Source organism: Amaranthus tricolor, chromosome 1 (genome assembly GCF_026212465.1).
Source record: "Amaranthus tricolor cultivar Red isolate AtriRed21 chromosome 1, ASM2621246v1, whole genome shotgun sequence".
Lineage (NCBI taxonomy): Eukaryota > Viridiplantae > Streptophyta > Magnoliopsida > Caryophyllales > Amaranthaceae > Amaranthus > Amaranthus tricolor.
In genome coordinates, this window is record NC_080047.1 from 695791 (window position 1) to 723316 (window position 27526).

General features: G+C 30.5%; 3 protein-coding genes across 5 annotated transcripts; 2 read left to right on the top strand and 1 right to left on the bottom strand.

The window, feature by feature from the left end:
• Positions 1–6451: 6451 nt before the first annotated feature.
• LOC130797043 (uncharacterized) lies at positions 6452–8252 on the top strand. The gene has a single exon (XM_057659522.1). The coding sequence runs from the start codon at positions 6695–6697 to the stop codon at positions 8102–8104; it is 1410 nt and encodes a 469-aa protein (XP_057515505.1). The 5' UTR covers positions 6452–6694; the 3' UTR covers positions 8105–8252.
• An 8138-nt stretch (positions 8253–16390) lies between these two features.
• On the top strand, positions 16391–18879 carry LOC130797052 (protein CYSTEINE-RICH TRANSMEMBRANE MODULE 11). Of its 2 annotated transcripts, XM_057659542.1 has the most exons (3): positions 16391–16734; positions 17333–17450; positions 18606–18879. In XM_057659542.1, the coding sequence occupies exons 1-3, from the start codon at positions 16692–16694 to the stop codon at positions 18676–18678; spliced, it is 234 nt and encodes a 77-aa protein (XP_057515525.1). In that variant the 5' UTR covers positions 16391–16691; the 3' UTR covers positions 18679–18879. The 2 variants fall into 2 exon arrangements, with proteins under 2 accessions (XP_057515525.1, XP_057515517.1); XM_057659534.1 differs by having other exon boundaries at positions 17333–18879.
• A 3472-nt stretch (positions 18880–22351) lies between these two features.
• Positions 22352–26005, bottom strand: LOC130797068 (transcription factor GTE7-like). Of its 2 annotated transcripts, none has more exons than XM_057659563.1 (3): positions 24096–26005; positions 23782–24007; positions 22352–23658 (listed from the first exon to the last, which is right to left on the bottom strand). In XM_057659563.1, the coding sequence occupies exons 1-3, from the start codon at positions 25503–25505 to the stop codon at positions 23570–23572; spliced, it is 1725 nt and encodes a 574-aa protein (XP_057515546.1). In that variant the 5' UTR covers positions 25506–26005; the 3' UTR covers positions 22352–23569. The 2 variants fall into 2 exon arrangements, with proteins under 2 accessions (XP_057515546.1, XP_057515536.1); XM_057659553.1 differs by having other exon boundaries at positions 23782–24013.
• Between the last annotated feature and the right edge of the window lie 1521 nt (positions 26006–27526).

Genomic DNA, 27526 nt, shown 5'->3' on the forward strand with positions numbered 1-27526 from the left:
AACGGCAGATAGAATAGGATTTGCCAGCTAATTCAAATAAAATTCAGGCTTTTTGACTTTTACCTTCTAAAATATACTTCTTATGTTGTATTTTTCATTACTATTTTATTATTTATATCGCTGTAAATTTTTTCTGATATTGATATATTGTGAAGAAAAATAAAATTTTCGGTCTCAAACTTGTACGAGAAGAGAATATATATATATATATATATATATATATATATATATATATATATATATATATATATGTATTTATATATGTTTGTGAAACCATTATTGTTCTTATGGAGTATAATGAGTTAATTTAGTCAAATATTTTTTTTTTATTCTTACGATAATTATTCAATTCTTATCATGCAGAAAAATATCATATATGTTTGTGATATTTTCCTTTTTGGTGCTTTTATGCGAGATCATTGTTAAGTAGGTTAACCTTTAACACTAGATGTGATAAGAATCTCTTATATTAATTAAAATTCTTATTTTTAATTTTGATATATACAATTTAAATGTCTAACTTATTTTCTTCTTTGATAACCTTTAATTTTTTTCCTTATATGTGAGATTCAACTATATGTACAATTGTCATTAAATTATTACATTTTTCTTACTTTTATTTTTCTCATAAACACAATATGCATGTACAAATTTTATCTGAAAATATGTATTTTGCAACCGCTTTAATGTAGATGGCGTGAAAAATCATTTCTTTATCAGAATATATTTTTGCAAAAGCACAAAAAAAAATTGCAAAATACTTAATTGGTTATGTTTCTCTAATATACTAATGAATACCAATTAACATTATAAGGAACTAATCTTAATAACAGTGTGGGACTCAGGCACACTGCACCCACTAGGCCACTATTTATTGAATCAATAATTTGATACATGCATGCATACTTAGTAATAACTAATAACCAACCACTTTCGGAAATCACGTGACATCTTGTTTCATTCGTCTCAACGCAAGGATTACTCATATCAATTTTTTTAATTTTTAATTATGCACTGTTGTAGATGTTAAGACTTTAATCTACTCTAATAATTAAGATTTTTAAGACATATATAGATCGTCAAGGAACCAAGCTTAAGCTTATGTTTGAAGTCCTAGAATATGTTATATACTCTAATACGCCCCCTGACATGAGAACCATTTGAGCTAGAAGTGTGGATGCGACAGAGACCCTCCTCATACCTGGCGCTGAATATTCCACTTTAATGAGGAATGATTGAGATTCGAACCCGTAAGCTCTTGTTACACTGGCTTCTGATACCATGTCAAGGAACCAATTCAACCAAAAGCTTAAGCTTATGGTTGAAGTCCTAGAATATGTTATATACTCTAATAGGTAATAAAATATATACATGTGAGCTCTCGTTAGATTCGTCTCAATGTATACTTTTTTATTATATGTTTTTTATAATTTTTTGTGATGTGTATTTAGAAATATTAAGATTTAAAATTCACTTTGAAAACTGTACAAAAAATAAACGAGAATAACAAAAAAGAACAAAGGGAGTATGTCTTGACAAAAACGTATTCAAATAAAATGGAATAAAGTCATTGAAATAAATAGAGTTATAATAATATGATATTTTTAGGTACAAATAATATTTTATTTATATAGTATGATAAATGTCCATTTGAAGTGGGCCACATGTAAGATGACAAGTTGAAATTTTTTCTCCTCGAACCTGCGAAAATAACGTGTATTTGGGATTTATTTGCAACTGCCTTTGTCACCTCAAATATTAATAGCGTTCATAGTTACGCTTGTTCAACTTTAATCATCTCATTTTCTTCATAAAATTCATTTCAATGCATTATTATTAGGAGATGGGGTATTAGGTGGTAATGAAAATTTGTAAACAAAAAAAACTTATTTGTAGGAATGATATAGAAATTTTGATGAAATTTTACACTATAAATCATTCTCATTACCACCATTTAGTATCACTAACCAAACGGGCCGTTAGGGATGTTTGGCATGTGGAAATGAAAATTGTGAGACTTGAATTGAAACTTTGAATATAAATGTGTCATGTTCTCATTTAGCAAATGATAAAAATAAATAAAGAATTAGATACAAATTGATTATATTACAATATTGTCCTTATATCTCTTACTTTTCTTTACTTTCATTAAGGCCAAAAATGTCTATTTATATATTTTTCAACTCTCAATCCCAAATACCACCCTTCTCTAACACTTTTTTTGTGAGATTTTTCCTTCCCAAGTCTCAACTAATGTCCTAGTCTCAACTTTTGCCAATTCTATAAACAAGGTACTTTTTATAATTTTATCCCAACATCCCAATTCACAACCTCAATTCCCCTTTGTCAAACAAACTCTTAGGAATGCACGGTTCGATTTGGTTTGTCCGACACTAAAATCGATCAAATAAAAATTTTAGTTTGAAAATTTTTCTGGTCACACCACACTATTTAAAGCTTTAGACCGTTCTACAACAGTCTTCTGTAGTTTTTTTTTATTTTCATTTTTTGAGTTGGGTTTGGTCTAAGTTTTTTTTTAATTTAATATATATATGTTTATGTATATATTTTGCACTTATAATCACCAAATACTTCCTCCGTTCCATAATACCTGCTATATTTTCTATTTTTGGCAATTTCATATTACTTGCTACATTTCCGTTTTTAGTAATAAAACAATCATTTAAAGTTCTACCTACCCCTATTTTTATCCTACTCTATACTTTATACTCTATAATAAAATACTATACTATACTCTATAAAGTAACCTAACAACCTATTTTTCCTTTTTCTTTTTCAATTAACAATAATAAAATACTATACTCTATAAAGTAAACAATCAGCTACAGTGTGTGTAGGTCAATCACTTTCCTCAATTTCCGTGTCCATGCAAATGTAGCAACAATATAAGAACGGAGTAAGTATATTAATTCGTAATTACTTGATTGCACCAACATAATTTAAGTATATATTATTATAAAAAAAACTACATCTCAGATTATCTTAGTGGCAATATTTAAAAAAAATAAAAAAAATTTATCATAGTTTTTCGATCTAGTCTGATTTAAAAATTTTATAACTGAAAAAACCGAAAACCATAACTTTTTAGAAAAATACCGACCTAAACCGTTCAGACCTTATACCAAACTAAATATTAAAACTATGGTTAGATCCAATTTGATTTGTGATTTAAACAAAACTTTAATTTGTTCAACCCTATCCACAATTGCATACTTACTAAAAAAAAATTCATAATAAAAGTTTGTGGATATAATTTCAGAAAGTAGAAATAAGAATATCATTCAAAACTATAATTACAAAGTAAAAAGGACGGGTCAAAATAAAAATATTAAATCTTTGGAACAAGAAGAGTACTTGGCACTTGGTATCTTGCTTGCATCTTGGTGTGGAAGGTTAGTTCACCATGGCCACCACCTCATTAAATTTTATTTAAAATTTTCCAATAACATTTTCTTCTTCCTCTTAAAGTCCAAGTCCAAATTTTCAATTCAAGTCGATACATCACTCTCTTATCCCCATTTCTATCTCAAAAATTTTGTGCCTAATTCTTGACCCCACCTTTTTTAATTGTTTAGCCCTAATTTCCTCCCTTAGGAGGTTAAGGAGTAGATATTTCAACAATGAGGTGTGTTAGTGCGTACGTGTCTATTCAAGTTTTGATAGTATTGATTGTGATGTTAAGTTTAATATTTTTTTTTTAGAATTTTGCCTGCGTTTCATGATTGATTAAATTAGTTGATTTTTTCAAACAACTTAATAATCTGATTTTGAACACATTATTAGCTATGAATAGTTTATTTAGATTTAGTTTATTCGTAATAATAAATTTTCCAACTAACTAGTTTAGTAAATACTAATATTATATGATGATAAGTTAAATTAATTCAATAAGATATTTTACCAAATAACCCAAAGAGTTTTAAAAGCATAAATTATACACTTATTTTATTATGGTTTATTTGAACAAATACATCGATTAAAGTAACTTAAGCTAATTCAAGTGATAAGAGTATCATAAATCACAATTTTTATTTAATGGCAAATTCAGAATTAAAAATGAGAATGACCTAAAAAAACTACACAATAGTTGTTAGAGTGGACAATATTCATAAAAGTTTCTTATACCTATGAAAGAAAAAAAAAAGTTTAAAAAAGTTATAGCGATCCTAATACCTGATCTAGTTACGCCTTTAAATTCTTATCATCATATTATCATACATCATACATATTAATATAAATGTTAGAAATGACAAATGTCATCATTAGGGAGTCTTGACAAATAAAGTTATTTTAGTGAATGATAGTTAATTACATAATAATATTTAGGAAAATTGGCTGAAATTAATCTCAACTATCATCTGTTGGCCAAAATTAATCATCCCAGCTATTCTCCTAATTTGTTTAAAGCATACCCATCCCTTGGTAACCGGCAGCAACACGTAACTACGTATCATTTGTTTTTTCCTTTTTTTTTACTCTAATCTTCAAAAATAACCCATCTCTTTCATCTATTAATCTTCTCCCTCTTCTTCTTCCCCTTTTCAAATATTCAAGTGATTAATTATAGTTTAGAAATGATTAATTATGAAATTTCACAAAGTTCATGAATTCAATCAAATTGGGGAAAAATCTTGAATTTGAAAAATGAAAATAAAATTGCATTTTTGTTTGAATTAGTCAATCAAACAACAATCTAATTATTGGGTAATCCAATTCAAACAATAAAAACAGTTTTTCGAAAAAGAATTATACCAAAATCACTCTTTTAAATCTTGATGTTGAATTTGGTAAAACACCAAATGACGTGAAGAAGAATCATGTTTCAAATTTCCTGTTTTTTCTGTTTTTTATTAATTTTTTTTAATTTTATTTTTTACTTTCTTGAATTATTTTAAGTGTCAAATACATCAAAATAACTCAATTCATTATTTCTATTATCATATAATTTAAAATAATGAGTACTAATAATAATTAAAATCCAATTTTAATTATATATAGTTTCAATCCAAACTAATTAAAACCCAATTTTAATTATGCAATTATAATCCACATTTTAACCTCTCCTAATTGAATCGATATCATATGTTGTAGGATTTTAAAGATTTTGTAGGTTTAGTTTCAATTTGATTTTTTTTAGTAGGGTTCATCAATGGAGGAGTAATGGAAAAGAAGAAGAAGGAGGGGATTAATAGATGAAGGAGATGAGTTATTTTTGAAGATTAGAGTAAAAAAAAATGCTACGGGGTTACCTGTTGCTGCCGGTTACCAGGGGTGGGTATGTCTTGAACAAATTAAGAGAACAGTTGGGATTATTAAAAATAATCGATAATGGGGATTAATTTTGGCCAACGGGTGATAGTTGAGATTAATTTCAGCCAATTTTCCTAATATTTACCTAATTTAGATTTTGATTTTTTATAATTGGAGCTAATCCAGATAAAGTATTTATATAAATAGTATATCAATTCTATATGTCTAACCTATAATTTGATACGTTTAATTGAATGAAAAAGCAATGTCTTTGATAAATAAATTTTGAAAAGTCAATATTTATTATATACTTTAACAATCATATTTTCGATAAATTTAATCACAATAATATATACTTGCATTATTTTTTAGAGTTATATTTTATACATTTCTTATTAATGAATTGATGTATTACACGAATTTTTATACTAATTTTTTCAATACTTTTTCCATTCAAATAAAGGAAGTCTTTCATCGTCTCCCATCTCATCATTATACAAGTAAAATATGTAGTTTTCCCTTCAATTACTATTCACTGCCATTAATCAAACAAACTTTCAAATTAGTGGTGAAACTTCTATAAGGTGGGACAAGATGTCACCTCTTTGAATTTATTTTTTAAGCAAATATTTATGGATGTTTTATTTTTTGATTTTAGGGCTATTTTATTGAAATATTTGATTTTTTATACAGTTTAATATTTTCTCTGGTTTTTATTAGTTGTCATAGATAGTGACATTTTATGAGGAAAAATATCATTATCTGTAGCAACTAATAATAAAACCAGAGGAAGTATACTAATTTAATCTTCAATACTAAAAATTACTCCCTCCATATCAATGACTTTGTCCTATTTTATTTTGGCATATTTGCCAAGACATATATTGAAGTTTTAAAATCTCTAACAACGCAAAACTATAAATTATAAAAAGTTGATATTAATAATCTTTACGTTGAGACGAATCAAATAGAATCTCACTTGATTATGTTTTAACATATAGATTAAGAATGAAATAAAAATTAAAAGTAAATTGTAAATAGTATGAAAAAAATCACAAAAAAATGGAGTTAGTATAAAATAAGAATAGTTTATTTGAGGGAAAAATTAAAAATAATTGATATATAAATGTTGTAAGTAATTATAAAAAGTGATTATGGAGTTATGGAGTATAATTATAACGGAATAAGTACCAAAATTTAGAAAGATTTTTAAGAAAAGTAAAATGAGGTTTATAGAGGAAATGTGTACGAGTAGAATGTTACTTCACTCCAATAATAGCACTAATACACTCCTTCGCCGCAAACAACTTTTTAAATTGAAACTTCCCCTTCTCGTCTTCACTCTTCAATTCCTCCAAAAACAATGCCCCTCTAAATTTACTTTATTTCTCCGTCTCTGTCCTCCTTTCTCTCTCTAGAAAAAATGGAGAATTATCCTTCATATTCGTACCCAGATTCCGGCGACTCCTCTCCTCGTTCTCGCGAAATCGATTTCGAAAATCCACCACCATCATGGGACGAACAATCACAGCAAAATCCACCGCAATTATCAAACCAGAAAGTCAAAGTTATGGTTAGTTATGGCGGCAAAATTCAACCTCGTTCTCATGATAATCTCCTCTCTTACGTCGGTGGTGAGACTAAAATACTCGCCGTTGATCGGAATATCAAATTTTCGAGTTTCTATGCGAAACTTTCTAGTATTTTGTATTCTGATTCGAATGATTCTGTTTCCAGTTTTAGTTTCAAGTATCAACTTCCCGGTGAGGATTTGGATGCTTTGATTTCGGTTACTAATGACGATGATTTGGAGAATATGATGCATGAATATGACCGCCTTTGTCGCGGTTCTTCTAAACCGGCTAGGCTTCGTGTTTTTTTATTTCCGGTTCAGAAATCCAGTTCTTTTGGATCTAGCGCATCGGATAAAATTGAGCGTGAGTCGGACCGGTTTGTTGACGCGCTTAACTCTGCTTCATCACTTCCACCTCCTCAACAGCAGGTCAGTAATAATGTTGACTTTTTATTCGGTTTAGAAAAACCTCCGGTACAAATTCCGATTTCAGTGCCGGTTCAAGTCCAGCATGAACCGGATCCGCAAATTGATGCTCGGATTCAAGAATTAAACCGGATACAGATTCGGCAAAAAGGTGACGAAAATCCAAACATGTTTACCGGACCTCCGGCGAACATGCCGGTGCCCGTACAAGTTCCGCAAGGTTACTGGCAGCCTGCTCCACCGGTGCCGCATCAGCAAGTACAAGTGCATCCTGAACAACAACCACCGCCACCACCGCCGCAAAATATTCCACCTCAACAGAATTATCAGCAATTTAATCAACAAAATCACCAACAGCAACAACAATTACCGCCACCACAGCAACAGCAGGTTTACATGGTACACGCGCCTCCGGTACAAGGTGTATTCCACGCACCTATGATGAGACCAGTTTCTAGCCAACCGGGTCAAGCAGTCGGGGGTGGATACTACCAGATGCAACAACGGGTTGTACCTGATCAGCAAGTTTATCGCGAACACCCGCAGCAACAGCAACAGCAGCAGCCTATGTACGGAGTGGGGCCGGGGAAGATGGGAGGTTATTCAGATGGAATGGGGGTACCAGTTCGGGCAGTCGCAAGTGAGAATGCTGCGTATGCACAAGTGGCGTATGATAGTGGAAATGGGAGACAAGTTTTCTATCCTGCACAGGGTGGAGGAGTTACGGCGCCGTTTCCGGGAGTGACGGTTAGTGGAAGCGGTGAGATGAGAACTGTTGCTGCAGCTGAGAGTAAGATTGTTCAGAAAGTTATTGGGCCTAATTCTAGTGTGTGATTTTAATTTTATTTTTCAAGGAAAAATAAGTTTATTACAATGATTAATATTTTCATAGGTGTATTATTATAATATTATATTTTGAGTTTTTTCCTTAAAAATAATGTCTGGATATTTAATAACAATGGTAAGTAATTATTGTTTGATACATTAATTTATTTAATTGCTTTATTTATGTGCATCTTGTGCAAGCGCAAATCCGCAACATACACGATCTTGATTAAACCAGGCTGTTTAATGGTTGTTTTTCGTAATGAATTTGGATTAGAGAAAATATTTTATCATAAAATCAATTTGATACCAGTTGATATTAAATTCAAAAACGTAATCTTGAGGTTTTAATTGAATAAATTTGGAATTTCAATGTTTACCTTCAATAACAATCACTCTTTGTTGCACAAATTTAATAAAAAAATTCTCACAAAACAAGTAATTTGATTTCGTTTTAAATTAGTAGATGCCTTCACCCTTCGATCACTGCGAAAACGTAAAATATGGTTATAGAATTAGAATTGTTAAAAATGTAGAGTGCTTGCCGTCTAGTATAGTAAATAGTAATTGACTATTTGATGGGAGTTTGACTTTTTATTGGAGTGCCTTAGCTACCCACTACTCCTTGTCAGCAGTTATGGATGGAAACATTGAAAGGATGCTAAAAACTAAATGACATTTTGTGCAACTTGTTGAATGCTTTTGGTTTTAGCTCTAGCTTTAGCTTGATGGTTAATTAAGCCATACAAAAAAAAAGAATTAATTTTTTTAGTCAATTACTTTCACCATCCCACTTATTTAATATTATTTATTATTTTGATTTGTCCAATAGAGACTTATGAAAAGTGTTCAATGATATTATTGTTATTGTACCCATAAAATAAGTGAGTCTTTTTTAAAATTCAAAAATTAATATTGGTAAAAACTTAATTTCCAAAAAAAGATTCTCAAAGTCCTAAGGAATGGTTTGGAATCTTAACACCGACAAAACAAACTTGACCAAAGTTAGTCAAAAATCATCCTCTATTTGTTTGTTTTTACTACCAGCGAACAAATGATAATTGGTCAAATTAAGTCAAGCCTTTGTTCGTTATTAGTAACAGCGAACAAGAGTTTGACTTCGTTTGATCAAGCCTCCTTCTTCGTTGAAACTAAAAACGAACAAAAGTTGGCAGAGTTTTTTTTGACTTTTTCAGTACATTTTTAAAATAGCTATTGTGGTGGTCACCAAACAAATCATTTGTCTGTTCGTTTATAATAACAATAAAATAAGGAGTTGGAGTATTACATTACAAATATGTGACCTTCATTTCAGAGAACATATAAGTTTACATAAAACCCTAAAAAACATATGAGTTGATGATTTTTTACCTTACAACAATTCATCATTATCATCATCCTACCCAGTGTATTCCGCTCATAGAATGAGGACAGAGTCTGGGGTGGAAAAGACGGTGGCAACTCATACCCATAAAAGAGTTGCGCGGCCAAATGAGTCCCCCGGCTCAAGGAAGATAAATAGACGTAATAACCACGGGAAAGATAACTTAAAGGCCTATAAATAAAACAAAAGCAAAATCACTACAAAATGAAAACAAAGAACTAATAGAAAGTAAACGAGAAAAGCAAGAGGTTAAGACATAAGAAATCTAAGACATGGATATGGCGTCTCTAACTACTCCTATCCCTAGTCAGGTCCGCAGAGAGGTTTAACTCGTGCAAGTCAACGCTTATTTGCTCATCCCAAGTTCTCCTCGGTCTTCCTCAACTCCTCTTACCCTCAACGCTTATTTCCTTTTAACTTGCTTGGGAATTTCCTGTCACATAGCAATGTGGTGGCTGCACGCCACTTGAGCCAACCCGCTTGGCTTCTAGGGTGCCTATTTTCCAAGTCCTCACTCTTAGTTCTAGATCCTGCTTTCGTTGCCCCCCCTGACCCCCTCTCCTTGGACCTGACCTCAAGTGACCATACTTGCTTCCTAACTCTATATTCAACTACTACAGACTAAGATAAAATGTTACAAACAGATCACTAGCATGAAACGACACAAAGGACAGATATATAAAATGAAATACGTAAGTAGATAACTAATTCAAATAAAGAAAGCTAGACCACTGGGAAACAAACCTTTCAAAAGGTACGAGGACACTCTAAGCTATGAAAACAACAAGTACATACACAAAACTACCAAAAGACAGATCTCCCAAACCCAACAAACCAAACAAAGATACAAAGAAAGCAGCTAAAAAACACAAAAGCAAGGCAAAACATACAAAAAAAATACTTAGCGATGTAATGTACGGAAAGAAGATGGGGGTTAAGGAGGGGTATCACCTGCACCTCGATTTTAGGGTTGCGATTTAGTGGTCGACCGGCGTTCAGGTGGCGTGCGGTGGTGCGGCAGACAGTCACGGTGGTGAGTTGATTGAATATCTTGGACAAACTTGAACAAAACCAGAATTAAGAGATACAAAAATTACAAAAAAAAAAAATAAAATTCAGTATTTATTTGTTGTATGTGCTAGAACATGATCCTTAGTACCAAGACCCTGAAAGAGGAAAAACCCTAATCACCACCATAAACAAAGGACAGGTTGAAACAGCTAAGACCTCTTCAGAGGTCCTAGCTCCCCGAGAAAGATGACTTAGCCCCTTGGAGGACTAAATTTACTCCTCAGTTGAGATTCAGGACAACAAGACTCACAGAAGCAACAGGGTCATATCAAAAAGACCCAGACAGAGAATGAAGAACATAAATACCTGCAAGATGATTGATCCTACAGAATGATGACAAGGGAAACAATGACGTGGCAGGGAGCAACTGCAGTCATGTGCAGAAAAGCTGTCAACACTCGCATAAGGCAAGGCACCACACCTACCTCGTACCCTACCCATATAAGTGTACTAAAAGACAAAGAGTGGGGACCTTGGCGTAAGGATCAGCAAATCACCAAACGCCACATAGGTTTTCAAAATATTCTATTTCTATCTCCACTGATCTCGAAAAGGATTCCATTCAAGGTAAAAGCCAAAACTGCCATTAGGTTTTTGAGAACCTCTCCTAACGCCCACTACTATAAATATACGACGCCATGCATCACCAAGGGTAAGGTAGCTTTGATACTGAAACCCAAGCGCTATTGTCTCGTACAGAAACATCTCAAAACCCTTACTGACTTAATCATCGGAGGAGGACTCCCGGAGGACCTCTCTCCGGCCCTCGTTTGTTACCTTGTGTAGGAAAACATGGTGAAACGATCGGGAAAGCAACTCAAGCCTCCCCAGTAGTTCATATTCACTGTGAACATTAAAAGACATTTCCTTCATCTTTGTTGAGAGTGTTAATTATTCTCTACACAGCAGCAACATTTGCAATATTAGAAAATACTTCATATTATATTTATACGTAATTTTTAGGAGTGAAATTAATTTAATTTATGGCTTCTTTCCATGAGTTAATCTTCTAATTAGTTCCATTAGTTTTCTTCAATCATGGGTTGAGATGAAGGCTTATCTTATCATATCTTAGTTTACACATGACTAGATCTAAAGTTTTTCTTCTACAATCACATGTATTATCATTGGTTTATTTACAATTAAATCACCATCTCTCTAATACTCTTATGACAATTTTAATAAAGTTACACAACAACAAAATCTACAGAAGCCGAACTAAAAAAATAAACCATAAAAATAGACTGCTAGAATGGGCCGCAAAGATCGAAGCTTTGCCCGCCCCATGTAACTTTGCCACTGCTTATATCATTTTCTCAGTTATTTCTTTTGCAATTACAAATATCAAAAACACTTCATAAGCACCAAGGGTCACTTTATTAGTACCTTAATTTGAAGTTTATTGCTTGGATTGGATTTTTTTTTTCCTCTCATGATCTTTGAAAAGTAGAGTGTAATGATTGAAGGATGTAAAAGACACTTCAAAAACTATTTGTATAAAAAGGAAAATCAATAAAATAAATATGTTTTTTTTAGAAAGTAAAAGAGATGTATACTGGAGATGAAAAATTAAGTTAAAATAAATATGTAGATGTGATAAAATAGTGAATTATAGCCAAAAATAGAAATGAGACAATTTTAGTAGCACAAAAACATAAAAGTCTCCCTCCACTTTAGAGTTAGACTTATTTTTTTTTTGGACTATTCATATTTCACTTTAATTTATATATTAAATTTTAAGCTATAACTTTAAAAATAGTCAAATAAAATCTTATTTGATTCGTCTTAATATAAAAGATTATTAATACCAACTTTTTATAATTTTTAATTAGATTCAATTAAAGATAATATAAATTAAATTAGTATATTAACAAACATAAAAAAATAAATAAGACATTAAGTTAAAATCGGATTGAAGTATGACTATTGTTGGGGAGAGAGGGAGTAAGAATTTGATAAAGATGTTATATATTGTTGTGTTTAACATGATTATTTAACATTATTGATGACAATTGTGAGACAAATAGAGTACTATGATACACAATTAGATCATCTATGTGATAAGAGTCGTGTTTGGAATGGATTGCATACTTGTCACTTTGTACAACCTCTCTATGATGTTTTGATTGTACTTTTGCTTCTTAATTATTATTTTCCCTGTGCAAGTAGTGCTTGTTTTTATTGGCTTCTACCAAGCTATCAAAAATTTTAAAATTGATATTTCGGAGTTTGGGGTTATTATTAATCGTTGTAAATATCTTATTAATAATTTTATATCTTGTTTATTCTTTTTTGTATCTAGAATTTGTAACAAAGCAGCACATATGCTTGCTCGCAGGTTTCTGGAGTGTAGATGTTCTATGATATGGATGATCATCCAATTAATTATTTTGAATGAAATGAAAAAATAGTCTCTATTTATCACAAATATAATTTGATAGAAAATCATAAACAATAATAGTTATTTGCAAATAATTAGAAAAAGACAAAATATATTATATTAAAATAAACAAAATAAGAAAAAGTTGAAATAAAATATCAAAAACTCATTTTATAAAATGAGGACACATAAAGATGGTTTACTACCTTCTTAAATAACCGTTATTTATCTATATATCCTCATAATTTGATGGGAATTATCATTTTTAGAAATATATGAGGGTACTTTTAGATATGTTTGTGACGGAGGTGTATCAATAATTAAGATAGAAAGTATAAACAAAGAGGATTTAAAAAGAGTGAGTAAATCCGAAAATAGCAATTAGAGGACGTTAGTGGAAACTGTTATGAAAAATCTAAATATATAGGTTGAAATGAATGGAGAAAGAAGCCTTTTTATATACTGAAATTGATCTTTTAATTCATGTTACTGATCCAAATTTTTGTTGTTGTTGAGTGGAAAAGGGAACTTGCTTTCATAACTATTTTTTATATTAATGGGACAAACTTCATCGATAAAAAATAAAAAATATATTTTTATATTTGTAATTAGAGTATATATACTTGATCACATAGAACATTTAAGAGTAGCTAAGTGGTGAAAGATATGATCCCAAGTATATATGAGTCTAAGAGGAAGACAACACAAAGAAAGTTGCACAATATTATTAGGCATCGACCATAAAAGGCAATCAAGGGAGAGACAGACATTTTCATACATCATACATGAATGCTTCAACGAGCACATAATTTTATTATGAGAAATTATTTTTTTGTCCACTAACTAAAATAATTTTTCAATTTTAAATTACTTGATTGATATAATTTTTATTTTTATGTTATTCTACGCATTACTTTGATTTTTAATATGATAATATATAATTGTATCTATTTTTTTCTTATACGGAATGAATAATAAGCAAATTAATATTTATTGATGAGTAGTAATTGTTATTTAAGTGAAGCAACTATAATTGGAACTAGAGGTATGAATAGAATGTACGGTCGTTCGGTGTACACAAGTTTAAGATATACCAACTATGTATTTTTATTGTATTTTATGTTAATGTATTTCTATCCATGTTTTAGTTTTAAAAAATAATATATTATTATTAGTCTTTTAAAGAATTATTTATTTTCTGAATCATTTTTATTATAATATAAGATTGTTTTTTAAGTTACCAAATATATCTATCTTAGGTTTTTGCTAGGATACATTTTTTAATATAATTTTTCCTTGCGTCATTTGTATTTTGTTTGATATTTCTTCAATTTTTGTTCATGTGTGTAGGTGAGTGATGTGTTAGCAAGTAATTGATTAAACTTGGGAATAAAAACTTTATTAAATGAGGATTTGATGATGATGGACCAAATTTGGTTTGATTAAAGCTAAATGTTGTTGATTAGAGACCATGGGCCTTCATTCTTCTTTATCTGTTTATCATATTAACTATTCTTTCGTGTCATATGAATTTATCTCATTTTTTATTTTAAGTTTGTTTCATTGAATTTGTTTCTACTCACTACTTTGATCTAGAGTTGTTTATATGGGTCTCCAGTTTGATTTCGAGTCAAATGTTTCATGTCAAATCAAAAATTGAGTATTTTGTCCATATTGGTCATAGTAGAATTCAATTATAAAATCGGATGTATATCGGATCTTCAGGTCTATATTTTGAACATCCCACCATATCGAATTCACAAATTTTTAAATGAAATGGTCTCATGGTGAGCCATCTCTATTGAGTTGACCCTTGTATATACTGGATTGACCCATGTGTATTTAATGTGTTAAAATGATAGCTTACAATTTTAAAATGACTAATATTAAAAATAAACTAATTATATTGACCAACTGAGTTGTATGTAATGTTATAATTTACGTGCCAAAAGAAAGAAAATAGGGTTAATTTATTGGAGGAAGGAGTAATGGATTCCCGTGGGTCGTGATGGTACATTTCCCTCAATCATGGGCGAGAAGGGCTATTGGAACTAAGGATCATTTTGGGCCTCCAAGCCACGAGGCCTAATAATTCGACGTAGCTCTACACCACAATAACAATAGGGACATAATTGTGTATTTTGTTAAAATTTGAAAAATAAACTTTTTTAATAAAAATTTAAAAAATAGAGTTCGGAAATTATTTATTTTTCAAAATAAGCATCCCACGTCTAAACCTATGGCAAGAAATCGATTGCTGATGATAATAGCAGATCATTTAAAATTAACTTAATAATTGTCTTTCATTACCTAACAATAGACAATTTTAAAAATAAAAAAACCAAAAATTGAGAATTATTTGTTGTTATTAGTAGCGGACAATTCATAATTTATTTTTTTCAATCATTCTAACATCCAACATAGCTAAAGCTTATGTTTACTCCCATAACAAATATGCAATAAATGCTGAACTAAAAAATTAATAAAATGTAGACACAAGCTCCTAGAGCTTTCTCTTTGTTCACATCAGTTTTGTGAAGGAAGTAAATTCAACCAAAATACTACAATGATAGTTGAGGCTCTAATGTAGATGCAACATAAGAGAAATTTTCTTTTATTTTTATTTAGTTTTTATATTTTTAAAGTTTAAAAACAAATACCCTTAATTTTGTGTTAGTAGTTTTTAATAAAATTATACAAATTGATTGATATAAAGTAATACCTCATATCCACCATCTATTTAATATCGATGATAGAGAGATATAGGATGAATGCGATTCCAATAATTTTACCGGTCTGGTATCTTTATTGATTATTAAGGAAGTATACAATGAAGTCTAGCCTTAATCAAATAGGTGAAGGTGATTTACACTTGAAAAGAAAAGAATCAAAGCTACTTTGATGAAGGGTTACCACAAGAGAATCGTATTCTTGATTAGTAAAGTATAAATGGAAAACAAATAGTAGCCTTTATTCCCATATATCTTTAAAGGGAACAAGTATGTGAAAAGAATAAGTTCTAGAAGAAGTAACACCTTAATTTGTAATAATTCCATGACTTTCAACAAAGACATACATGAATTGATTATTAACTCATTTATTCATTTTTTATTTTCTTTTTAAAAGCTTCTAGCAACTTCATTTGATTTTCTTTATTCTCTTTAATTTAGGATGTTTTGACTTGAAAAATAATTGTGACATTTCAATTAAAAGCTTAATATTTGATAGACTTGTAAATTATATATTTTATATTTTTTAGAATTTAATAAAACTCTATAGTATTTTATATAGTCTATCATTAATTCATTACATAAAAATTAAATTGAGTAATTTACTGATTGTGCTATATTCATTTATAAAAATATCCCTACTATTTGTTGAAATTTAATTTTTACTTCATAGTTACGATTTAAATATTTTTAAAAATAACTTTTTAATTAAAATTATAATTCATACATATTCGTGGTCTGATCAATTATCTTAACTTTTATTTTCCAACATTGTCTTTACAAATATACATTGTTAAAGACTTAAAGCTGAAGGGAATATTGTTGGACGAAGGTTACCACCATATTCTTGATTGTTGGCATGGTGTATAAAAACTTAAGCCGCCTTCCAAAATTCTTCACCGCGTTATCGCTTATCAGCATCTTATTTATATAAATCGTTCATTCTTCTTTATTTTGAATACTATTACAATAATTTCATAAATATCATATATTAAACTCAACAATTATTAGCATTATTTCGCAGAAATTAATATGAGTGATCCCAAGTATGCATACCCTGCTTATCCAGCCCAAGGTATTCATTTTATTCTTCATCTTTCTTTTCAAATTATTACAACTATTAATTATCGGCTGTTTTGTTTAACAATTCATAACTAATTATATTCACTAGTTGATTTTTTTAACTGGTTTAACAAGTTGATTTTAAACTCGCTGATATTACAAGTTTGTTCAAAAACAGTTTATTCATAACAATAAATTATTTCAATCAGCTAGTTTATCAAATTTTAATATTTGCTGACTCGACAACTTAAACCTCTATTCATATCAAAATAAGCTAAAATTGTCCAATATATGAAACATATTTCACAATCAATTGGTAATTTTTTATATATGTATTTCATTCGTTTAAATTGTAATTTAATTTGTACTTGTCACGTACATCATCATCATCCATCACGTACATGGCTAGATAAAAAATATGTAATTTATGTAATTCAAAATTTTAACAAATTTTAAAAATTACAAAAATAAATTTTCTTTTCTGAAAATTCAACTGATATAGTATATAATACATATATTGATACTTTAATCATTATATTAAATTTATGGTTGAATTGATTCTTTTGTTTTAATGTTGATTTAGTTATTCAAAAATTTGTTTGGAAAAACAGGTTATTATCAAGGTCCTCCGGTAATGGCACCTCCTCAATATCCACAACAATATCAATATGCTCAGCCACCGCCACCGCAACAACCAGTTCAAAAAGAGCGAGGCTTTCTAGAAGGATGGTATGTTTCTTCAATTATGGCCTTTGATTTTTACTTCTTTTCTTCTTATGTATACATTTGGTTTATAAGATATCATGAGACCTTAATCATCAACCTAAGCTTTTGGTTTATTGAGTTTTTTAATATGGTATCAAATGCTAGTGTGACAGGAGTCATAGATACGAATCTCAACCACCTCACTTTTAAAGTGAAATATTTAGTACCATGTATGAGAGGAATCTGTGCTGCATGCCTGCATCCATACTTCTAACCTAGAGGGCTCTTGTGTGAGAGAACGTGTTAAAGTATATAATATTTTTTAAAGTCTCAACCATCAGTTTAAACTTTTAGTTGAGTTGGTTTTTTACACCTAAATACAAGTGAGATTAAATAAAAGAGAAATTGATTTTCCCTTTGTACAAATTAAATTAATATGAAATAAAACAAAGCACAAGTGAGATCGATTAAAGAGAACGAGAGTGATCTTTTTATGTAATTACGAGTGAAAAATTGATTTAACAAAGGGAGAATGAAATGTATGGATGATATTAGAAGAGAGTTTAAGTGTGTTGTTGAGATCAAAAGAAGATGATTGTGTTTATTTTCAAATAAGAAAATGTTATAAAATAAGTGGGACAATTAAAATTAAAATTGATTTGAAATTAAGTGGGATGAAGGGAGTACATATTTGATGATTACTTTCTTTAACCCTTTAATTTTCTTCAATATGACGAATTTACTCTCAAAATTAAGCAAGAATATGAAAATATGACTCATATTGTCGCATAAATAATTGCGGAGAAGCCATAAAGAGAGAATAATTTTGTCAATAGATTAGGTGAGAGGATATGTAATATAATGATGTAGAAATTTATTAAGACAACACAATTAATAAAAGGTATAATAAAAAAAATTTTCGCACCAGCAGAGAGACAAAAATATAAAGTAGATTGGAAACATTTTGCACATGTGTATTAAAGCGACTTATTATTCTTCTTATTTCTTCTTTTTATACACTTTTATTATACATTAATCTAATGACCCGAAATACAATTTAGCTGATCCGGGCTTAAATTCGTCCGCTCGTATATGGACTTGTTCGATACGAGTTTTGAATTAAGATTAATTTTAATCACCTCTAATTAAAACTAACCAATTGAATGGTTTGTTTTGCAGTCTTGCAGCTCTATGTTGTTGTTTTCTTGTAGATGAATGTTGCTGTGACCCAACAATTATTTGCGTTGATTAAGATTGGCCGGGCATGTTAACGAAATGTTGTACTTAGACTCCATTTAATCTACATCTTAGTGCCTCATATAACAATTTGTGAACATTCTCTCATAGAGTAGCGACTCTAAGGTTGATTAAAAAAGCTATTGTATTGTATGATGAACAATTTGAGTTATCTCATCATTGTATTTTTTAATTTATATTATCACTTATTTTTTAATTCCAATGTTCATATTCTTTATCAAATCAGAAATGTATAACCTGTGCACCTTGAAAGATGATCGGACTCTTTTGGCAACTTAAAGCAATGGATGATATTAATTTAAGTGCAAGTTTGAATATTGGTGAAATAGCATTGAGGCTACTGCCCCTTTTCCTTTGCTATCAGTTTTTATATTTGATTAATGGAAAACTACAATTCACTAGAAAATCATAATTAATGTAAATTAGAACTAAAATAAATAATTTCATATATTATATATCAATATTCTTCTTGCGAGTTGTTTTTACCTATATTTGCATCACCTTCTCTTATATGAGACCGTCTCACAGTAAGTAAGACGAGTTCATATAAAAGGTCTATTATGCTAAAAGTTTTAACAATTTGATTCCAAAAATAAGCTTCGTGAAAACTTAATTCCCAAAATAAGCGTCCGTACATTCAAACTTAGTCTTGGAGTAAGTCGCTGTTACTAACAGCGACTTAAAAAAATTAAATAAATAAAAAAATAATTTTTTTTTAAGTCACTGTTAGTAACAGCGACTTAATGCGTTTTAAGTTTTCAGTTCTCAGTTACTTCCTCATTCCGACCTACGAGATTAAGCAGTTGACCGGTTAACCTTAAAGTCGTTGTTACTAATAGCGACTTAAGGAGTTGACTGGTCAACTCCCTACATCGCTGTTAGTAACAGCGACTTATGGCTTTTATTTATTTATTTATTTATTTATTTATTTTGTCTTTTGCTGTTAGTAACAACGATTAACTCCAAGGCTATGTTTGGATGTACGGATGCTTATTTTGGAAATTAAGTTTTCACGAAACTTATTTTTGAAATTAAGTTGTTAAATAATCTTATTTTATTCAAATTTTCAAAAATTTACACTATGATAAAAGACTTTTTTTGTTCCCACGGTTGGCTCATGGCCCATCGTTCATTTAGAGGGCCACACTTTTAGCGGATTGGTTTGGCAGTCATGACAGTGTAGAAAATTTGAAATGTATAAGATAATTTATCAAAAAAATGAACAATATAGTATAAGTTTCAACTTTATTTCAAAACTAAGCGTGAAATTCCTAAACTTGAAGTTTGAAGCTGTTTGCAGTTGATGTTAAAAAAGAAAAAAATAGTTGTTCGCAGTTACTAACTGCGAACAGCTATTTGACCTGTTCGCAGTTAGTAACTGCGAATAGCATGCTCCACAAAAACAAGTTAAATTGTTGTTCGCAGTTAGTAACTGCAAACAGCTATTTTGTCTTTTTTAATCTGTTCGCAGTTACTAACTGCGAACAGCTCCAAATCTTAAGTTTGAAAATTTCACGCTTATTTTTGGAATAAAAGTTAAAATTTATACTATTTTATTTATTTTTTTGATAAATTGTCATATACATTTCAAATTTTCTAACAGTGTAAGTCTTTGCCAAGTAGCCCAAGTCTTTAAATGTTCTTATTAATGCTCAAGAAAAAGGAGGTACTCTCGTAGAGATTGTATTTTCGTAAGATGACTTATTAAAAAATGTCTAATATTTTATTTTTTGTAATTTTAAATTGGATTTTAATTATTTCATGAGTTTCTTAATATTGATTTTTTTTAATTGAATATCTTTAAAATCGGTATAATTCAAGAAGTGAATCAATTTTGATTTAATTTTAAGAAAAATTATCGAAAATAATACAATCTTTTGTTAATTTTTTTTACAATAATACCAACTTTTGATTAACCAAGAAAACACCAACTTGGAGGAATTTTTTCTTAGAATAATACCAACTTTAGTTTATTAACTGTTTTGCTAATATTTTTATCATATAATTTCCTATAGTTTGATTTTTAACATGTTAGGAATATTCTAGGGAAACACCTAAGTTGCTATTATTTATGGTTAATAAAAAATAGGTATTATTGTAGGGAAATAAACAAAAAGTTGTATTATTCTTGATAATTTTTCCCTAATCTTAAATCAATTTTAAGTTGAATTTTATCTCTAAATACTAAATCTAATCAAAACCATTGTCATTATGTAAACATGGATTTAAACTTATTTCAAAACGATTTTATTCTATTTTAAGCAAGACTAATTTTACTTAAAAAAAAAAAAAAAAACAGAAAGACTAATTTTGACCCAAACAAATTGAAGACCTATTCAAAACCAGCCCATATTTTGGCTACCTCAACAACCACCATTACAAAGCATATCCATAATCCATTTGGTGTATTGCAAAACATGAACAATGAAAAGAAAAAGTATTAATAGCGACTAACTTAGCTTGGTCCTTATGATGTTATGTTGGCCATTTCAAGTTTCACATTATTCACTTTTGAAAAAAAATGCCAAGCTTTGGTATCATATGCCAGTATTACTCCTAACTTACTCCCTTTACTACCCATCCTTTGTTTAGTGGAACTAAAGTTTTTTTTTTTTTTTTTTTCAAAAATTCCAGTGGAAGACCATCTTTTTAAAAAACTTTTCCTCATTTGATCAGCCTATGATTATTTTTTAGGTTTATTAAGCTTTAAGGAGCTGCGCTTGAGAGACGTCTCTCAAAGAGACAGTGTCTTTGAAGACCGACTTTTTTCTTTTTTTTAACTCCAAGTTATAATGGAGTATATTTAAATACTTCACTGAATTACATACACTTTAATTTATGTAAAAATGTATATAATATTTGTTATTAAGAGTTGATCGAAAATAATTACATTGTTATTACTAACAATGGAAAAATTGTGCATGCATTTGACACCTTTTCAATCCCACCTAAATACAACTCATAAAATATTTTAGGATGATGAAATGTATTTGTGTATGTATAGTTTTATAAGTTACAATAAATTTTGTATTAGACTGTGTCAACTTGAAATATGTATATATAAACAGCTTATATTTCTAATTTATTAATGGCAACGATAGTTAATATATGAAATAGAAAATTAAAAGAACCAACAATAATTATCAAGGCAAAGAAAAACATTAAATCAAGAGTGGTTTGAATGATAGCATTTTGAAACTTCTTATATCAGGTGGTCTAACTACCGAGCTTCTCACCGATCGCCCGGAATCTCAGTGTCCGAAGTACATTACTAACTATAATTTGGTGGTAGCATTTTGAAAATTCTGGTATATTAATAATAGTTCAAGATGCTTAATTTTATTTTTGTCTCTCAATAATAAATAGAAGTGCGTAAAGTCGGATATTCAATCGAAATATGCGGTCTAATCAAAAAGCCTATATCCGAAAACTAGCATGTTTGCAATTTGATATCCAATTCGACTAGGATATGAAAAATATTTGGATTTTCGACATTTGAATTTAATCTAAATAATTTATTTTAATGTATATAATTTTGATCTTATTAATATTACATATTTGAATTTGCTTATAATTTGTGAATACCTAATACCCGACATAATGTCATAAAATTTTGATTATTCAACGTCGAATGTCCAAATTTGTTTCTGAGTTTTCGAGTCTAATAGTGAATATTCAAAAGTCGAATGTCTGAATTTATATCCGAATTTTCAAGTCATATAATCCAATTCGAGTTGGAATTTCAATCATATATCCTAAGATTCAAATCAAAAAGTATCGAATCATCTGATAGTTTTGTTCCCCTATAATAATAAGAGTTAATTGATGATCAATGATCATTGCAAATATTAAAGCATGTTTCTGAATTTTGTATGTTGGTTTGTTAACTTTTTAGTTTGTTTCACAACTCACAAACTCACCTTGGGTCAGAACTCTAAACTTTGTGACAAAACTATCTTAACTGGAAAAGAACATCTTCTTGCTGGACCAGCAAATCAGCAGCTAAGCACAGATTGTCAAATTCATCATTTGACACAAATGACTATTCTACTCACCTCTCGTGTGAACTTAGTCTCTACTCTCTACATATGAAGAAGTACGACACCCGTCTCGAGTCTCGAGTTGAACGCTTTTTATGCACTCCAACGAACTTGAGAGAACGAAGAGAGTATTATCAAATTCGAGATAAATGTCACTTTCAATTATTTTTCTTCAATGGAATATCCAACTAGAAATAGAGATTTGCTCTTTTTGATTCATAAAATCTTCTCATGTATTTATAAGCAAAAGGTGTTGTCATGTGTACAAAAGTATTCCAACTTTCTCCATTCCTAAAAACCCTCCTCTAAAAATCAAACAAAAAATAAAAGAACATCTCATACCTTCAATTCTAAGGTTCACTTCCTAAGATTTTTTTTGGAGGGCCATCTACCTTCTTTACTAACCTAAATTACTTGCCCTACCTTACAACTCTCTTTTTCGTTCTGTTTGTGACCCGCACAAATCACTACTAGCATCTCTACATTCAGATTGTGAAGCATCCTCTTCTCAATTCTTCCCTTGGGCACAAAGAAAACCCATCATCAATCATCAATCATCAATCATCTGTTGATCTGTTCTGTTTCTTCCATGACAATCATATGATACCCAACAATTAATATTAGAAAACCAAAGCTACTCCTCATAATTCTCTTCCTCTGTACAAATGAGTCTTTAACCCTGAGTCTAGTCAAAGCAAACTTCCACATTACCATATCCATTGGTGGGTTTCTAACAGCAGCAACAAACAACAAAAATATATCATGCTTACTTCACCCAAAAACACAGCAATTGAGGTCATTGAGCAATATCCCCAGCATTACCAACATTCTCAATTCCTTACCCTATCAATGGGGGATATTCTTAGACTCATTGTCGCGAGATTGGGCGTCGTCAACATCCAAATCACTGCCCGATGAACTCCCCGAATCAGAATCTGCAAATTAACATCATACAATAAGAATTTCAACTCAATTCTACCACAATGTAGCCAAAATAACATAACAAAACAAATCCAATTACAAGTGGGTGTTAAATTTGACAATGTATGTTGATATACCACTAGAAGAGGATGAATCACTGCTTGAACTGCCTGAACTACTTGAACTGCTACTTGCACCACCACCACCACCACCACCACCTTGATTTCTGTCATCGTCTTTATCAATCTCCACTGGTGGAAAGTCATGCACTGGCATTTCATCTCCAATGTCTACATCCTCGTCATCTCCAGCACCCCTCTTCACCGCCTTCGTGGTCTCCATCACTCTCTGGCTTCCTTCCACCTGCAACTACAATCACAATCACAATTACAATCAATTATAAAGCCAATTGAACAACAAGGAGAATGATATAAAGGACAAAGAATTTCACCTGATTATGTTCTTTAAGATGACCTACATTGTTGTTCTGCATATCCATTAAAGCTTGTCTCTTTACTTTACTAACCATCTTCTTAAAATTAGTAACAAACCTATCAAGTTCCCAAAGTGTTTCTGTATCAACAGCTTCAATATCCAGCTCAATTTCATCCCCATCTTGTGTCAAATGCCCATTCCTTTTTCTAATAATCTGTATCACTTGACTCATCTTCTCTACAGGCAAACTTTGCAGCCCTTCTCCCAATTTATGCTTCTCTTCCATTGTCATCTCCCTTTTATTTGGCTCCTTCGCTTTCGGCTTTGGCAACTTCACACTCCTCACCCTCTCTCTCACCGCTATCACATCCTGTTCAGCTGGAGGAGGTTTTGCTTGAGCTGGCATTGGTGTTGATGTTGGTGTTGGCGTCGGAACAAGAATAGATTCAACAGCTCGAGGAGGTAGTGGTGCAGGTTCAGATTTCTGCACAGGAGACGGATTTTTACTCCAAGAACTACCCTGAGCTTCATCATCAACAATGACAAATTCTTCATTCCTCGGAAATTCAGCATTTTCATCCCGACTGAAAGATTGGGTCTTTTCCAACTGAAACTTCATCGAAACAGGCTGGAAAAATTCCTCAAATTTCGCAAGAAATTTCTCAGCCAATGAATGAACTTCATGCCCTTTAGGGTTGTACAAAAGAGCATTATTGAAAGTTAATCTAACATCTAAAGCAAATTCATCAGGATTACGATAAACCCTTCCGCTTAATTTCTTCTTAATTGTACCTAAATCCATTGGTTTCTTAACTATCTGATTATAATCATGTAACCCCATTCCAATTACATCAACAGGTTCATTAAATACATACCCTAATTTCTGTTTCATCATCCTCGTTAACACATGCGCGCACATTTTCATCACCTCGGGACTTGCCACTCTCGATAATTCACCAGATTGTTGAACTTTCCCACGTTTCGCCTCCTTCAATTGCGGTTGAAACGGCAACGGACGTTTCTTCACGTGATTGTTTACAGAAACGTTTCGGGGATTCGAATTGATTTGATTTGAAAGCGCCCGAATTCTGTCAAGATCCGATTCCAATCGAGTCTTCAACGACCGGATCTCCGATTTTGATAAACTCGAAAGATCGAAACTGACATAATCACCGAATTTCTCTTGATTCACACGATGATTAAACGACAACGCATCATCTGTAGATGTAGTAGATGGCAAATCTCCATTTTCATGATTTAACTGCTTCCTGGAAAAATGGTGCTGATTAGCTAAATAAGGGTTAGGGTTACGGTTAGGGTTATGAAAAGGGCTTTTACCCATGTAATTGTTTGAAGATTGTTGATGATTGTTATGTGAGAGGAAATTATTCGTCTCATTTCTGCTCATTAAAATCGCCGACGTCATTACCGGCAACTATCCGGGATTCCCGGTCACCTTTGCACCATTAAACCCTTTTCGGATAAGAAATCACCGGAAAAATTTGGGGATTTACTTAATTTGGTTTTTTGTGGAGAGAGAAACAAAAAGGGATGAAATTAGGGTTTCCACTTGATGAGAGCGAGGAATAAGTGAAGGATGGGAAGGGTTAATAAAGGCAATCAAGATCTGCCCGTGGAAACTCCGGGTAAAATACGAGTCGTCGATTTTCTGTAAGTTATGATCGGACGGTGAAGTTGAATTCTCTCACTTGACCTTAATTTTGCCCTTGACAGGTGTCATAAAGGGTTGAGATTGAAGTCGGAGGAAACGTGGTTAGATATTAGGCGTTAGATGATGTGGTTAAAGAAGTTGGGGTATGGGTGAATTTGAATTGAATAGCATTTGCGATTTTTAGGGTTTAGAGAGAGAAAAATAATAAAATAATAATATGAATTTTTTGTGGGACCAGTTTGTAAAGTGGGGTCGGTTGGTGACGTGGGAAAAGTCCAAGTGTTTGTAATTGTAGCAGGTCTTTGATGTTGGCGTACGCGCGTAGCGTACAAGATAAGAACGCGTAAATTATTAAATTTATTTTACTTGCTCTCATTTTTTATTTTCATTTCGAAAATATAAGAAGGAATTAAGGAAAGAACTAATGTAAGATTATAGTATTTATTAAAAATGATTATTTATTGAAATAAATGATTAATATTATTCGAAATAAAAATAAAATATTTAGTAAAACTAAACTAGTTATAAATTTATAATAAGAGATTTAGTATCATTAATATGATAGAATTAAGTAATTTAGGGTTAAATGAAAATATCTAATGGTTTGTTTGTAAAATATATTTAGACATATAAGAATATTTATATTCATAAAATGTCTCAAAATAAAAGAAAATCATAATGAGAATAACTTTGTGAAATTTCTTTTAAAAATAAGTAAAACAAATAAGAACAGGGAGTGAGTATATAGAAACTTTATTTATTGTTAAAAATTGAAATCCCTCATATCCCGTTCAAGTTTCTTATTTTGTTTTGTATATTTATTTATATCTCTAATTATAAAATTATATTTTAAAATTACAAAAAATTACTATTTGTAAAATTTACACTAAAATTAATCAAACAAAATATCAGTTGACTATCGAAAGATATTATTATAGCCATATTGTTAAACATATTTGATTATTAAAAAATGTCATAAAGTGAGAGTTTGAATATGAGAAAATTCAAAAGATATAAATTTTGATTCCCATTTAGAGATGGAGGTGAAAAAATTATTTTTATTTACTAAATAAAATCAGAGTTTACATAATCCAATCTGAATAAAAGATTTAACATTTCTCTTAACTCCATTAAAATACACTTTTTTTTCTTTGGGCTTTTAAAACACAACCATTTGATACTTGTAACACCGAGAAGAAGGGAGCATATATGATATATATATATATATATATAGAGGGAGAGACTAGAGAGAGGTTAGGAGAGCTTGATGTCATCGATCTTCCACTCGTGATTTATTGTAATGCCTTTATAAGTTGTTGACAATGCGGAGAGTGGCAAAACGGAATCATAGTACAATAGTAAAGTAGGAAGTAGGAAACAAGTTAGAATTTCACTACATGTGGACCCATGGTTAATGGTTCTTGCTAATAGTTACTCTTTATTTAAATTTATTTTCTCTTTAATTCAATTTTACAGTGAGAGAAGGGTTTTTAAGTCTAATTAGGATGGACAGGAATCTTCGATTTTAAGGATGTAGATTTGACCGATATAAATTCAGAGGTTTAGATTCATTTATTTTTGAACCCTAAGATCCAGGTCAAATATAAGTCAATGATCTTAGGGTTTAAACAATGGTCTATACTTTTGAAATTCATATCTGATCTAAAGACTCTTTTGCATTTATTTGTTAAAGAAATAAATTTAAAAAATATTGTGTGTAACACTCCTGAATTTTTGACCCTCTATAGGAACTAGAATTGCAAGGGAACGGAGAA

Excerpts from the sequence above, each read along its gene's own strand:
- LOC130797043 (XM_057659522.1), top strand. The coding sequence starts at position 6,695 with ATGGAGAATTATCCTTCATATTCGTACCCAGATTCCGGCGACTCCTCT.
- LOC130797052 (XM_057659534.1), top strand. The coding sequence starts at position 16,692 with ATGAGTGATCCCAAGTATGCATACCCTGCTTATCCAGCCCAAG. Across the intron at positions 16,735-17,332 it reads CCCTGCTTATCCAGCCCAAG|GTTATTATCAAGGTCCTCCG; the intron begins GTATTCATTTTA and ends TTGGAAAAACAG.
- LOC130797068 (XM_057659553.1), bottom strand. The coding sequence starts at position 25,505 with ATGACGTCGGCGATTTTAATGAGCAGAAATGAGACGAATAATTTCCTC. Across the intron at positions 24,014-24,095 it reads ATCTTAAAGAACATAATCAG|TTGCAGGTGGAAGGAAGCCA; the intron begins GTGAAATTCTTT and ends TTGTGATTGTAG. Across the intron at positions 23,659-23,781 it reads TGATTCATCCTCTTCTAGTG|ATTCTGATTCGGGGAGTTCA; the intron begins GTATATCAACAT and ends GTTAATTTGCAG.